At 36.7% G+C, this 15,542-nt stretch overlaps 1 protein-coding gene across 21 annotated transcripts in view; it reads left to right on the top strand.

Annotated features, from left to right (window-relative positions):
- LOC105491963 (KIAA0825 ortholog) overlaps window positions 1-15,542 on the top strand; it is a 473,971-nt gene that overhangs the window by 193,233 nt on the left and 265,196 nt on the right. For all 21 annotated transcript variants that reach the window (XR_011624178.1, XM_071097811.1, XM_011758773.3 and 18 more), the window contains one exon: window positions 5,287-5,466. Coding sequence is in view for 20 of the 21 variants with exons in the window: in XM_071097811.1 (XP_070953912.1) it covers window positions 5,287-5,466 (180 nt within the window). In the remaining variant the exon portion in view is untranslated. The remainder of the gene's footprint in view (window positions 1-5,286; window positions 5,467-15,542) is intronic.

The raw sequence follows: 15,542 nt of genomic DNA on the forward strand, positions 1-15,542 counted from the left end.
AACTCATTGACATTCATGTCTTTCACTGCTGAAAACTCCATAAAGACACACTGGGAGAATTTTATATTAGAAAAACAAAACAAATGTCTAGTCCAGAAGGCAGAGGGAAAGAAAGACGAGAGTTAGACCTATATTTTGTGGAAAGGGTAAGGGACTATAGGGAAGAAAAACGAATACCTTTCCTCACCCATTGCAAGGTTCATGGCTGAGGCACCTATAATAAAAGACATTAACAAGAAAAAAGCATACAAATGTATTTAATATCAATTTTACATGACATGGGAGCCTTCAGAAAGGAAGACTTGAAGACACAGGGAAACCTTTCTATTTTATATTTAGGTGTGATGAAGAATGGACAGTGGGGCAGAAGTATGATTGGACAAAGGGAGTATAATTTAATGGCCATAAACTGGGGGGAATTTAGCAAAGTCTGATTGCCCACATTCTTCTCTGTGTCCCTGTGTTTTCAGAGAGGGGGATGTTTCTTTCTTCCAGCTATACAGAGGGCACCTCTGGAATGACCTACTTTAGAGGAAAGTCAGAATTCTGTGAAGGCCTGTTTCAGGTGAAAAGGGCAGGAGAAGGTCAAAGAAACCTTCCTGCTTCTGCTATTTTCTCAAATGCCAAGGGGCCATATTTTGGGGTAGTGCATCCTAAACCCCATCAGGACTAAGTTAAAGAGCAGGTTAAAAGAATTAAACTATTGCTGAGTCATCTTGAAAGGAACAGGGAATATCAGAATGAAAGAGAGCACAAGAAGAATATCCCAATAGTGTAAGAAGTTCAAAACCTAAGGAAGAGCAATGTTTATGGATGAGTGCCTGGCAAAGGTGTGGACTTTCACCAGGTTTCCAAGCCTTATTAGATGATGAATGAGGCCCAAAGTAGAAATTATCTTGGAATATTGGGGAATCAGAGAAAATTGTAAGTCTGGATATGTAAAGCATTATGGAGGACTTTAAAGGGCAGCCAGAGGAGTTTAAATTAATACATATTCTCAGAAGTATTTTGATTAAAACAAGAGGAAAAGAAAACCTAAACCATATTAATGCTGTTAGAATCAAAGAAGAAGGGACATATTGGGGGAAAAAATGAACATTCAATTCATTTTGAAAAGGGGAATGGGGGTAGAGATGTTTATTTTATTACATCTAACAATTCAGAGAAGAAATAAATACTGCTAGGGCATTGAGCCTAGAGATGAGCATATATGGTGATCTAGACAGAACTAGGGAACACAGCAATGAGCATAAAAGAGAAAGGTCAGAGCCAGAAATGGATAATTTGGAAAGTTCTGCATAAAAAGAATCTTTCAAGTCAAAGGAAAATAGAATTGCTAAGCCAGGTAAAAAGCAGTGAGGCTGGAAGAAAGCTAAGGCCACTGTTCTGGGGGAGCCCCCATGAACCAAATGCCCCTTCCCACCACCTGTTTTTGTAAATACAGTTTTAGTCCAACATAGCCTTGATCCTTCATTTACATATTGTTTATAATTGCTTTTGCGCTCCAAGAGAAGAGTTGAATAGTTGAGACAGAGACCAAATGGCTGACAAAACATAAAGTATCTGGCCCTTTATAGAAAAAACTTGCCAACCCCAGATAAAAGAGGAAGAGCTACCAGAAAAGATTTGCCAAAAAGGAACTCTGAACCCAAGAAAGTATAGCTGCAAGGAAGTCAAGAGAGAGGAGGATTTCAAAGGAGTAGGTGAAAAGAAAGGATACAGTGGGTGTGGGGAGGATGAGGCTTAGGGAAAAAAATCTTTGAACGTTATGACTAGCAGGTCATTATGTGCCATTCCAAAATATCAATTTCTAGATGGACCAAAACCTATCACAAAATACTCAAGAGATATATTTGTTTCTCCCTTCCTTCCTTCTTTTCTTCCTTCTTTAGCATTAAAACATTGTTTTAGTATGAAAACAATCTATTTTTTTCTGCCTTACTTCCTTCTTTTCTTCCTTCTTTAGTATTAAAACATTTCTTCCTTCTTTAGTACTAAACATTCCTTCTTTTATTCCTTCTAAAATTTAATATTAAACATGTAGCACTGATCCAGGTGCTGTTGGAAGATACCTAAAGACAAGATGTGCATCCATAGAAAGTCATATAGAAAATAGTACTAGAGATGTAACAAGACAATATATGTGAAAATGTAGAATGCCATATGAAATTAAAGAATTTTGCATTAAGGCAATACATTACCACATACCATATACATAGTTTGGACTGAGTGCTTTGCATTCAATGGTTATTGTCAATAAAATGTCAAAGCAGGCTTTGAGAAATTTGGGATTATAGTGTAATTCAGACAGCACAAACAAATTCTTACTACCTTTGTGACCTTGGGACAAGTCATTTAGCTTCTCTTCACTTTACTTTGTTCATCTGTAAAACTGGGAAAAACAACACCCATTCCATAGAACTATTCCTCATATTCACCCTGGCATGTGCATTTCCATTGCATGATTTGCAGGGCTGTATATTATTCATGCTCTGTTGATTGCCTAGCTTCATCTCCCATCTTCCTCACAGCAGTCTCACTTCAGCCACATCACACTGCCAGCAACTGCTTGTCTTCTCAACGTTTCACCAATTCTTCAGTCTTCCTGGAAAGTACTCTCCACCTTGATCGTGTCATGCTGATAAATTTCTACTCCTTCTTAAAGACTTGGCTGAGACATGGTCTGCTTTGTGACTTGTCTGTGTTCCCTGAAAAAATTTAAAGCATCATCCTCTGCATTTCCACAGTGCCTCATACTGAAAGCACTTAGACTTAAGTAGATCAAACAATTTATCATCCTAATTGAGACACTTTTAAAAGTGAAAGAGGATGCTACTAGTAATTACACCAGGACAACAGACCTAAACCAGGACTGCCCCAGCAAACTCAGATGCATGGTCACTCACCTTTTCCTTATGTTGAAGTAATAATTATTTACTTGTCTGTCATCTCCTCCCCCCCCCCAACAAAATATACACATATACGCACAATCCTTGAGCCCCTGGAAGGGGATGGCCTCAGCACCTGGCCCAATGACACATAGGAAGCAGTTGATTAATCAATTAACTTATTGATTAAATCATGATGATTTTATTGGAGGAGAACATTATAGCCTGATGAAATGGCATAGAAAAAGAAAAGGAGATGGGAGGGCACGTTTACAAGCAAATAAACTCTCCTGGGTAGAACAGATGTTTGGGGGTTGGAACATAATTTGGGAAAGGATTGTGGAACTCTTGATCCTCAATCAGGATAAGGAATTTTTAACAGTAGGGGAAGGGGAAGGTTAAAGCAAGGAATGACATGAGGATAATGGGTAATTTTATGTAAGATGAATAGGAGGGAGCGGAAAGAAGAGGGAACTGCAGAGACTATTTGGATAAAATATTAAATTATGAAAGCCTGGATTAGGAATATTTGCCATTTTGCATTTTATGCTTGGGGACAAAGTCGAGACCATTTAGACTGCAAGTAACAGAAATCCAAATTAGCCTGGTTTAATCAAAAGAGGGAAAATTGGCTGGGTGCGACAACTCAGGCCTGTAATTCCAGCACTTGGGAGGCTGAGGTAGAAGGATCACTTGAGGCCAGGAGTTTGAGACCAGACTGAGCAACAGAGCAAGACCCCATCTCTACCAAAAAAAACAAAAAAGAATTAGCTGGGTGTGGTGATGCACACCTTAGACCTACTTGGGAAGCTGATGGTGGAGAATCACTGGAGTCCAGGAGTTTGGGGCTGCAATGAGCTAAAAATCATGCCACTGAATTCCAACCTGGGAGACAGTGTGAGACCCTATCTCAAAAGAAAATAAAAGTGGGTAGGAGGGCTGAATTTGTCAGCTCAGCAAGCATAAATATGTAGGCATTGCTGGATCCAGGTCCTCAAACAGTGTCATCTCATTAGGAATCTTCTCTCCTTTTCCTAGTTCTGCTTCTTACTATGTCAGATTCATTCTTAGTCAAGTTCTCCCCAAAATGGTTTTCAGCAACTTTCAGCTGAAACACTGCTTTGCCAACAATTCTAGCAAAAATCCTAAAGAAGGTTCTCATTGGATACCTGCCCATTCCTGAACCAGTCACTGTTGGTGCGAGGGATTATGGTCTGACTGGCCAGGGCTCGGTTACATGCCCACTCCAGATGATAGAGTTGGTTTCACCTGAACCAAATAATCTAAGTGTTTGTGGGGGGTGGGGGTTAGGGTTGGGAGGATGGAGGGGTGAGGCACACAGATAGGAGCAGGGATATCTCGCTAAAGGAAAACTAACTTGTTTTGAAAAGAAAGAAAATGGGTATTAGGAAGCAAAACCAATTATGTTCTCCACATAAAGTCTATGATGTTATTTCTCAGTTTGAAGAGAACAGTGAGCTCCTTTAGATCATCAAAATCAAATCACAGAAAAAAAATTTCAAGAGGAAACATAAAAGTAATGATATTCCAAATGAGCAAGAATAAAGATATCTATTTGTTCTGAAATACTTTAGATTACATTTATGCAATATAGTTAAAATATAAGAGCTAAAATATAATTTGTTACCTTTAACCCAATAAATATGTTGTTTATTATAATAGTACATATCTCATGCTTATTATCCATAGAAAACAAAATATTATTTCACCTTTCCATCCAAACTATGAATGGAATAGTACAGAAACTTATGATTACTGATCTTTGAGAAGGCCGTTATGGAGCCAAAGGAGGGTTGAAAAGGACAATTAAAATGGCCCAATTTTTGTTGAATTCTTTATATAGTCTTATTGAGGAACGAATTGATAAAACTCTTCAGTCTGATATGACAAGGTCTGTGGATTTAAGAAACACTCATAAATTTGTTTGTAGAACTGATAGCATAATTCTGGAAAAACTACAAATGTGAATTTTCCCATGGTACAATGTTAGTGTTCCTAGTTGTCTAGATTAAAACAATTTTTTTAGAATGAATGTCTATTATTCTTAAATTAGAAAAAGAAACAAAAAAGTTTCCTTAAGAGAAAGAAGAATTATGACATACAGGGGAACTAGCGTTGACCTTGAAGTGGTGTCATTGTGGTCTTTCTCACAGGTTTTTTTGGTTGTTGTTTTTGTTTGTTTGTTTTTCCATAAATATCCATGAATATCTCAGAAACAACATTGAGTTGGATGGACCATTGATTTGAAATAATGTGGTAATTCTCTTATTATGTAAATATTATTAAAAACCATTTCCACAGCATTATGCTAGTGTACGTAATAAGAGTTTCATCATATTCACTGATACCTTACTAAATCATTTTGATTCCTTTCAAGAACGTACCTTTCAAGAACAAGTTTCTGACACAGAAAATAACCTGAACCAAGGACCCAGCTTGGTGGAAGCCATCTTTAAAATATTGTACCATTGCAGTTTTTCTCCACAAACATTTGCAAATGTTTTTGTGAGCTACATGGAAGAAGAGCAATTATGGGACTTTTTATATAACATCCCAGGTATGAGACATTTACTATTTTTAAAAGAAAAGTTCTATAGATACTTAAATGTACCTTTAGAGATGTTTAGAAGTTGTATTGATATTGGTTTTGCTGAATCTGTTGTTTGTGAAAGTTTACCTTACATTTTTTCAGTATAAAGCCTTCTGTTGGGAATCATTAATTATTAGTTCCCGTAAAATTTCATATACTTTGGGACAAGATGCAAGGGAGGTTGAAGGGAAAAGATTTTCTTATTTTATTAATTAGGGAATGTTCTGTCATAAAAATTTATTTTAATATTTATCACAGATTATGTTTTGCTATTGAGCATATAAGATATTAGTAAGATGTGAAAAGTATTTTGTGATTCTTGGGTGTATTTATTCAGCAAATTAATGGACAATACTATTGGTCAATTTTCTTCAGATGTATAAGGCATTTATTATTATGACCACAGTGCGCCTCTCTACAAGGCAAGCATATCCTGTGATTCCTTTGGAGAGAATATATTTTTCCCATCTGTATTGTTCTTCTTCCTTCAGCTACAGAGAATAATAAAGGCAGTGCAGGTTGTATGTTTGAACAGAAGGTTTTGATGGGTTGCCCCACCCTCTGGCCAGTGTAAAAATCTCACATTGTCTTATCCTTAATATTCTTCCTCTAAATTTTCATATTTAATATCTTGGGAAAACAAAGGATGAAAACTTAGACAATGATTTTTATTATTATCCTGCTATTCAAATAGTGATTTTTATCATTTACATTTAGTTTTCAACCTATAAACTTTCTTTTATCCTGCTTTGGAACCTGAATTTTCGTAAAATATTTCCTAGGCTTCATATAAAATATCTAACTAGTTCATAATCACGGTTTCACTCCTCCCAGACTTTTTGACTATCCTCCAGATATTACTTGAATATCATTCTAGCTGTTTTAAAGTCACTATGTTTCATCTTCTCTTGGTCATTATCCCTATAAAATAGTAATAGATAACTTTATGTTATGATTTCCAAAATCCAAATCTGTCATTTAAAGTTTCTGTAATAATGATCTCCTTTTAAAATGTTATCTCCTAGTTGCCATGCATTCCCTTACTGCTTCTTGCTTCCTCAAAGGAAGGGCATATTTCTAGGTAAAAAGGCTGAATTAGAAGCTTGTTGTGTTTCTGACGTAGTCTTTACTGAATTGAAAGAAAAACGACCTTGAAAGTTCTGCCACCCTCTACTGTTTTCAGTTGTTTCTGGGGAAGTAAGAGCTGGATTTTCTCACAAGATTATAAAGAATCGGTGACCCTCATGCTTCAACCACTATTTATCCTTCAACTATTAGGTTCCTGAACCATCTTTGACACTCAGCACAAAACTATACTGAAAATGACCTAGAAGATATAAATGGATTTCTGGTGCTGCTAGCGGAAAATAAAACTGTTTCTTGCTCCTAATTTGACATCTCTCCATCTACATATTGAGCAAACCCTCCCCCACATGGTCAGACAAGTCTCAGGAAACAGACGTTGTACATATTCATAGAGCCTGAATTATGTGTGAAAGCTCAAAGCGGCAGAACTTCAAATGGGTGAAACTCCCTCACCCTTTGTACAAGTTGTTGCTCCATAAACATTAAATATTCTCAAACCTGATACCTGCAGTGGTCATGAGGGTCTGAACTTTTCTCTTTTCTCTCCCATTTAAGTCTTTGAAAAGGTCTTTTTTTTTCTTCTGTTAGCAATCGTGGTTATTTTAAAAACCCTAGTAAGATAATAGAAGGTACTAATTCATAACAAAATTAAGCCTTTTACTATGACTTTTGTTTAATTTGAAAACATAACATGTTTACAAGAAATACAGCTAAGACATGTAATCATAATCCCACAATATTTACATTTTATTACTAATAGATCTATTCTTCAGTAAATATAATTAATCCACTCAGATTAACTAAAGTACATTATTTTAAAACTTCACTGCTGTAGTTTCCTCATACTAAATCACTGTCTATGATTTCAGCATAGTTTACCCATAAAACATCACCGTCTTATCATTTTAGGGTAAAACGACAAAGATGAAGTGGTCAGTATCTTCATCTTATTGTTAAATAAACAAAAAGCAGAAATATTAAGAGAATTGCCTAAGACTGTCCACCAATTAAGTTGGACAGACTTAGCACAAGAAACCAGATCTCCTCTCTCCTAAGCCAGCAGTCCCCAACCGTTTTGGCACCAGGGACCGGTTTTGTGGAAGACAATTTTTCCACCAGGAGGGGGATGGTTTCAGGATGAAACTGTTCCACCTCAGATCATCAGGCATTGGTTAGATTCTCATAAGGAGCAACCAACCTAGATCCCTCGCATGCGCAGTTCACGATAGGATTTGTACTCCTATGAGAATCTAACACACTTCTGATTTGTCAGGAGGCGAAGCTCAAGCAGCAATGCTCACCCACCTGCTGCTCACCCCCTGCTGTGTGGCCCGGTTCCTAACAGGTCACAACCCAGTACTGGTCTGCAGTCTGGGGGTTGGGGACCCTGTCCTAGGCCATGTTATTTCTCATTTTTTTCTACTGGACTAAAGTTTTTGAGACACTACTTTTATGAACATATGAATTCAGTAATGAATTATACAATCTGATTTTATACTTAGAATTCCATCTAACACATAACTCCTTAGACTGGACATAAGCTAGGGAGGGACGACAAGAAGGAATATACCCACTTAAGATTACTACAAAACCTATAAACACAAAAAATAATTAAGTCAGAGACCTAATGTGGGTGTTTCTAGGGCCAATGCACTCTATAATAAATAGATTTGCTAACAATCATTGGACACCTGTGTCTTCAAAGTAGATCAACCATTATTCAGTTAGACAAATGCAAATATCAAAGCATACATTACCTCAACTGGTTTTTAAAACAATGTCAGAACAGGCTTGTAAATGAGGCAAATACTGTCAAAAATGCCCGTCTAATATGATAGTAATATATTCAACAAGTATTGTTCACTTGGCTCCTTGATATGGCATTGGGCTTACTTTCGTTTTCCGAATCAGTTTTCTTCACTTTCTCACAACCTTTGGGGAAAAAAACTTTCAATAACCTAGCAAATTTTCTCAATTAAAGGTTAAGATCCAAAGTTTCCACTTTGGTTTTCTACTCCTCCTCAGCCTCATAAAGACCTTTAAGAAGAGTTGTTTAGAGAGTATATACATGCTATATTGCCTTCTTGTTGCCAAAATTAATATACAGTGCCTTACCTTCCTATCAGACACAGTGATTGTCTCTATTACCTACATAAACACCTGCAGCATAGTATAGGTAGATTTTAAATGTAAGCTTTCACATATTGAAAGGCTGTCTTTGTTCTATGTTGTAACTAACCATTTATTCTGATCCTTTTGTCACCATTCAGTTTGTTTGCAATTCACCTTATGCAGCTGGAAACCATCATTCTTTTTTTTTATTTTATTTTATTTATTTATTTTTTTAATTTATTTATTATTATTATACTTTAAGTTGTAGGGTACATGTGCATAACGTGCAGGTTTGTTACATATGTATACTTGTGCCATGTTGGTGTGCTGCACCCATCAACTCGTCATTTACATCAGGTATAACTCCCAATGCAATCCCTCCCCCCTCCCCCCTCCCCATGATAGGCCCCGGTGTGTGATGTTCCCCTTCCTGAGTCCAAGTGATCTCATTGTTCAGTTCCCACCTATGAGTGAGAACATGCTGTGTTTGGTTTTCTGTTCTTGTAATAGTTTGCTAAGAATGATGGTTTCCAGCTGCATCCATGTCCCTACAAAGGACACAAACTCATCCTTTTTTATGGCTGCATAGTATTCCATGGTGTATATGTGCCACATTTTCTTAATCCAGTCTGTCACTGATGCTCATTTGGGTTGATTCCAAGTCTTTGCTATTGTGAATAGTGCTGCAATAAACATACGTGTGCATGTGTCTTTATAGCAGCATAATTTATAATCCTTTGTGTATATCCCCAGTAATGGGATGGCTGGGTCATATGGTACATCTAGTTCTAGATCCTTGAGGAATCGCCATACTGTTTTCCATAATGGTTGAACTAGTTTACAATCCCACCAACAGTGTAAAAGTGTTCCTATTTCTCCACATCCTCTCCAGCACCTGTTGTTTCCTGACTTTTGAATGATCGCCATTCTAACTGGTGTGAGATGGTATCTCATTGTGGTTTTGATTTGCATTTCTCTGATGGCCAGTGATGATGAGCATTTTTTCATGTGCCTGTTGGCTGTATGAATGTCTTCTTTTGAGAAATGTCTGTTCATATCCTTTGCCCACTTTTTGATGGGGTTGTTTGTTTTTTTCTTGTAAATTTGTTTGAGTTCTTTGTAGGTTCTGGATATTAGCCCTTTGTCAGATGAGTAGATTACAAAAATTTTCTCCCATTCTGTAGGTTGCCTGTTCACTCTGATGGTAGTTTCTTTTGCTGTGCAGAAGCTCTTTAGTTTAATGAGATCCCATTTGTCAATTTTGGCTTTTGCTGCTGTTGGTTTTGGTGTTTTAGACATGAAGTCTTTGCCCATGCCTATGTCCTGAATGGTACTACCTAGGTTTTCCTCTAGGATTTTTATGGTATTAGGTCTAACATTTAAGTCTCTAATCCATCTTGAATTAATTTTCATATAAGGAGTAAGGAAAGGATCCAGTTTCAGCTTTCTACTTATGGCTAGCCAATTTTCCCAGCACCATTTATTAAATAGGGAATCCTTTCCCCATTTCTTGTTTCTCTCAGGTTTGTCAAAGATCAGATGGCTGTAGATGTGTGGTATTATTTCTGAGGACTCTGTTCTGTTCCATTGGTCTATATCTCTGTTTTGGTACCAGTACCATGCTGTTTTGGTTACTGTAGCCTTGTAGTATAGTTTGAAGTCAGGTAGCGTGATGCCTCCAGCTTTGTTCTTTTGACTTAGGATTGTCTTGGAGATGCGGGCTCCTTTTTGGTTCCATATGAACTTTAAAGCAGTTTTTTCCAATTCTGTGAAGAAACTCATTGGTAGCTTGATGGGGATGGCATTGAATCTATAAATTACCTTGGGCAGTATGGCCATTTTCACAATATTGATTCTTCCTATCCGAAACCATCATTCTTAGCAAACTATCACAAGAACAGAAAACCAAACACCACATGTTCTCACTCATAGGTGGGAACTGAACAATGAGATCACTTGGACTCAGGAAGGGGAACATCACACACCGGGGCCTATCATGGGGAGGGGGGAGGGGGGAGGGATTGCATTGGGAGTTATACCTGATGTAAATGACGAGTTGATGGGTGCAGCACACCAACATGGCACAAGTATACATATGTAACAAACCTGCACGTTATGCACATGTACCCTACAACTTAAAGTATAATAATAATAAATAAATTAAAAAAGAAAAAAAAATGTTTTAAAATATTTTGTTGATTGAATACAATAAAATTCACTCATTTCAAGTGAAGAGTTCAGTAAGTTTGACCAATGTATAAATCTGTGTGACAGCCACAACGATAAAGATACGGAACATTTTCTGTCATCTGCAAAGGTTCTTTCATTCCCCCTTTGCCATCCATTCTCCTTTCAAGTCTCAGCACCAGGAAGACACTGACCCGCTTTTTGTCATGATAGTTTACTTTTGATATTCTAGAATCTCATATAAATAGAAATCTATGTATTCTTTTGTGTCTAGCTTCTTTTGCTCAGCTTAATGTTTTTGAGAATTTTATATTATGCTTTATCATTAGTTTATTTCTGCTCATTGCTGAGCAGTATTTCACTGAGTAGTACTTTTTTAATCCACTTGCCAGTTGGATGGACATTTTGATTATTTCTAGTTTTTGGCTATGATGAATAAAGCTGCTATGAATACTACTGTATGTCTTTGTGTGACTACAGATATCCCTCAGTATATGTGAGGAATTTATTCCAGGAACCATTCCCCTTATTAAAAAATCCATATACTCAGCCAAGTGTGGTGGCTCATGCCTGTAATACCAGCACTTTGGGAGGCCGAGGTGGGTGGATCATCTGAGGTCAAGAGTTTGAGACCAGCCTGACCAACATGGAGAAACCCTGTTTCTACTAAAAATACAAAATTAGTTGGGCTTGGTGGCATGTGCCTGTAATTCCAGCTACTCAGGAGGCTGAGGCAGGAGAATCACTTGAACCTGAGAGGCAGAGTTTGCAGTGAGCTGCGATGCCATTGTACTCCAGCCTGGGCAACAAGAGCGAAATTTTGTCTCAAAAAAAAAATCCATATACTCAACATATACTCAAGTCCTGCAGTCAGCCCGACAGAACCTGCGTATATGCAGGTTTTGCATCCTGCAAATATTGTATTTTCAATCCACATTTGATTGAAAAAAGTCTGCATGTAAGTCAACCTGTGCAGTTCAAACCCATGTTGTTCAAGGGTCAGCTATGTATGCTTTCATTTCTCTTCAGTAAGTACTTAGAAGTGGAAATGCTAGGTGATGTGATAAGTACATTTTTAACTTCAAAGAAACTACTGGCCAGGTGTGGTGACTCACGCCTGTAATCCCAGCACTTTGGGAGGCCGAGGTGGGTGGATCACCAGGTCAGGAAATCGAGACCATCCTGGCCAACGTGGTGAAACCCCGTCTCTACTAAAAATACAAAAATTAGCTGTCTGTGGTGGTGCGTGCCTGTAATCCCAGCTACTCGGGAGCCTGAGGCATGAGAAGCACTTGAACCCAGGAGGTGGAGGTTGCAGTGAGCCGAGATTGCGCCACTGCATTCCAGCCTGGCAACAGAGTGAGACTCCATCTCAAAAATAAAAAAGAAAGAAAGAAAGAAAGAAAGAAAGAAAAAAAAAACTAAACTGTTTCACAAAGTAGTCATATCTTTTTACATTTTGGCCAATAACGTATGAAAATTTTGTTTGCTCCATATTCTTGCCAACACTTGAGATTGTCTTTTTGATTTTGGTTATTCTAAGGCGTAGGTAGTATTATCTCATGAAGCTTCAATTTACATTTCCTTCATGAATAATGACATTGAACACCTCTTCATGTTCTTAGTGACCATTTGAAAATATTATTTTGTAAAATACCTATTCAAAACTTTTGTCCAATTTATTAATTGGTTGTCTTACTGAGTTGTAAAGGGTTCTTTATATATATTGCACATAAATTCTTTGTTTTATACATATATTGATAAAATTTCCTCCCTGTCTGTGGCTTACTTTTTCATTTTGTTAACAAGGTCTTTTGATGGAGTGAGGTTTATAATTCTGATGAGTCCAGTTTATTGGTTTTTTTTGTTTTTTTGTTTTTTTTGAGATGACGTCTCACACTGCTGCCTGGGCTGGGTGTGCAGTAGGGTGATCTCAGCTTGCTGCAGCCTCCACCTCCCAGGTTCAAGTGATTCTACTGCCTCAGCCTCCCAAGTAGCTGGGACTACAGGCGCGCACCACCACGCCTGGCTAATTTTTGTATTTTTAGTAGAGACAGGGTTTCACTATGTTGGCCAGGCTGGTCTCGAACTCCTGAATTCATGATCTGCCTGCTCAGCCTCCCAAAGTGCTGGGATTACAGGAGTAAGCCACCGCGCCTGGCCCACTTTATCAGTTATTTTAATCGTAGTGCTTTTTGTGTCCTAAGAACAATTGGATTGTCTAAATTTTACTAATATTTCTCCTATGATTTCTTTTGGCAATTTTATAGTTTTAGTTATGTTTAGTTCTATGATGGATTTTTGTGTATAGTGAGATAAGTGTTGAGGTTCTTATTTTTCCATATGACTATATAATTTTTCCAGAACCGTTTTTTAGAAAGGCTATTCTTTATAAATTGGATTACTTCAATGCTTTTGTCAGAAATAAATTGACCAAGTCATCAAACAGATGCATCTATTTCTGGACTCTCTATTTTGATACTTGGCACTATAGGTTTATATTGTTGCTTGCTTTCTATTTGTTGTTCTATCTAATCTTCATTTTCCCTCTATTTTGGCCCTCGTTTGGATTAGTTGAGTATTTGTCAGTATTCCGTATTACCTTTTCTAATGGCTTCTTTATTTACTTTAGTAATTGCTACAGGGTTTACAATATGTATCTTTAACCCATCAGAGTTTACTTTTTAATAACATTATACTACTTTGCATCTAATATAAGAACATTATAATGCTATATTTCCATTTACTTCTTCCCTATCCGTTATTCTATTGTTGTTGTACATTTTATTTCTACAAATATTATAAACCCTACAATTTATTGTTTTATTTTTGCTCCAAATATTATATTTTAAAGAAATTAAAAATGGGAAAAAGTATTTTATATTTGTCCACATATTTATCATTTCCATACCTTTCTTTGTGTAGATCTGAGTTTCCAATAGGTATCATTTTCGTTCTACCTGAAGTACTTCCTTTAACATTTCTTGTATTACAAATCTTCTGGCATTAATTTATTTTAGCTTTTGATTGCATGACAAAAAGCATTTTGCCTTCATGTTTGAAATATTTTTCAGTAGATATGGAATTCTAGGTTCAGATTTTTTTTGTTGTTGTTCTTTTTCATTTTTCCTTTAGCACTGTAAAGGTGTTCATCTTATTATCTTCTGGCTTGCATTATTTCTGACAATAAATCAGTGGAAATATTTGCAGTATCTGTTTCCTTTTACGTAATATGTCTTCTTTTATAGTTGATAAGGACTTTTCTCTTTGTCACTGCTTTTCAGCAATTTAATTATGATGTGCCTTGTTTTTCTTTTCTTTGTATTTTTTCTGCCTAGGGTTTACTGAGCTGCCTGAACCTGAGATGTTTGATTTTTATCCAATTTGAAAACTTTTCAGCCATTCTTTCTTGGAACATTTTGTCTTTTGCCAGCCCCACTTCACTCCCTCCCACTTTTTCTGGGACTCCATTTCGTGTATGTTACACCTCTTGGCATTGCCCCACAGGTCACTGACGCTGTATTCTTCTTCCTTGTTTTTTTGTATTATTTTTGTTTTTTAACCTTCTTTGTCTCTGTTCTTTTGTTTGGTTACTTTTTATTGTATCTTCAAGTTCGGTGATTTTTTTTTTTTTTTTCTGCAGTGTCTAAAGTACTATTAAGACTATATGGTGAATTTTTATTCCAGGTTTCTTCAACTTCTAGCAAGTCTATACAGTTTCTTTTTATATTTTGTATATACCTTCTCATTTAAATATTCTTATACATACATGATGTCTGTTTTAAAACCTTGTTTGCTCATTCCATCATCTCTTTCATTTATGGATATATTTCTATTGACTTAGTCTTCTCTTGATTATGGATCATATTTTTTTCCATGCCTGGTAATTTTTTATTGAATGCCAGACATTATCAGTATTATGTTGTTGAGTCTCTAGATTTTGTTTTCTTCCATTACAGATTTTGTTGTATTGTGTTACTTGTGTATCACCTTGATCATCTTGAGAGTTAGTTGTTTTCAAGGTTTATTAGGGCAGATCTAAAGTAGTCTTTATTCTAGCCCTGGTTTAGCCCATTTGCTAAAACATTACCTTTTTGGGTGTCCTTTGAGTGTCAGATATGCAGTGACATCTTGCCACTCTGGTCTGAACTCAAGACTTTGCCAATCTTGTATGAACTCTGAGGACTGTTCACCTAACAGTTTCCCAGTAGTTGTTTTTCGCTTGGCTTCTTGGAGTCAACCTTCCCACTGCCAGCCTAGTATTCTGTGTAAGACTGGAAGGGAACCTTATGCAGATTTCTGGAACTCTTTCCCTATGTAGATCCATCCCTTTGGCACTTTTCTCAGAAAATTCCAGCTGCCTCATCCTCCTGTGTCTCTTCATCTCAGTGAGACTTTAATGGTTTGCTTGACTTTCTGCTCCTTGAACTGGGATCCTGAAAGTACATTCAGACTTTAATTTGTTTTCTTTTAAAGGCAATGACAGTGTTTCCTGTTGTCTAATATATGAAAATAGTTATTTTGCATATATTTCCCTGTTTTCTAGCTTTCATAGCAGGAGGGTGAGTCTGGGACCAGTTATTTTATCATGACTAAAATAAAAGTTCTTCTTCAAAGTTATAATCATTTTTAAAAATAAGTTATGATTATCTCAGGTA

The sequence above is a fragment of the Macaca nemestrina genome, chromosome 6, assembly GCF_043159975.1.
Source record: "Macaca nemestrina isolate mMacNem1 chromosome 6, mMacNem.hap1, whole genome shotgun sequence".
Taxonomy (NCBI): domain Eukaryota; kingdom Metazoa; phylum Chordata; class Mammalia; order Primates; family Cercopithecidae; genus Macaca; species Macaca nemestrina.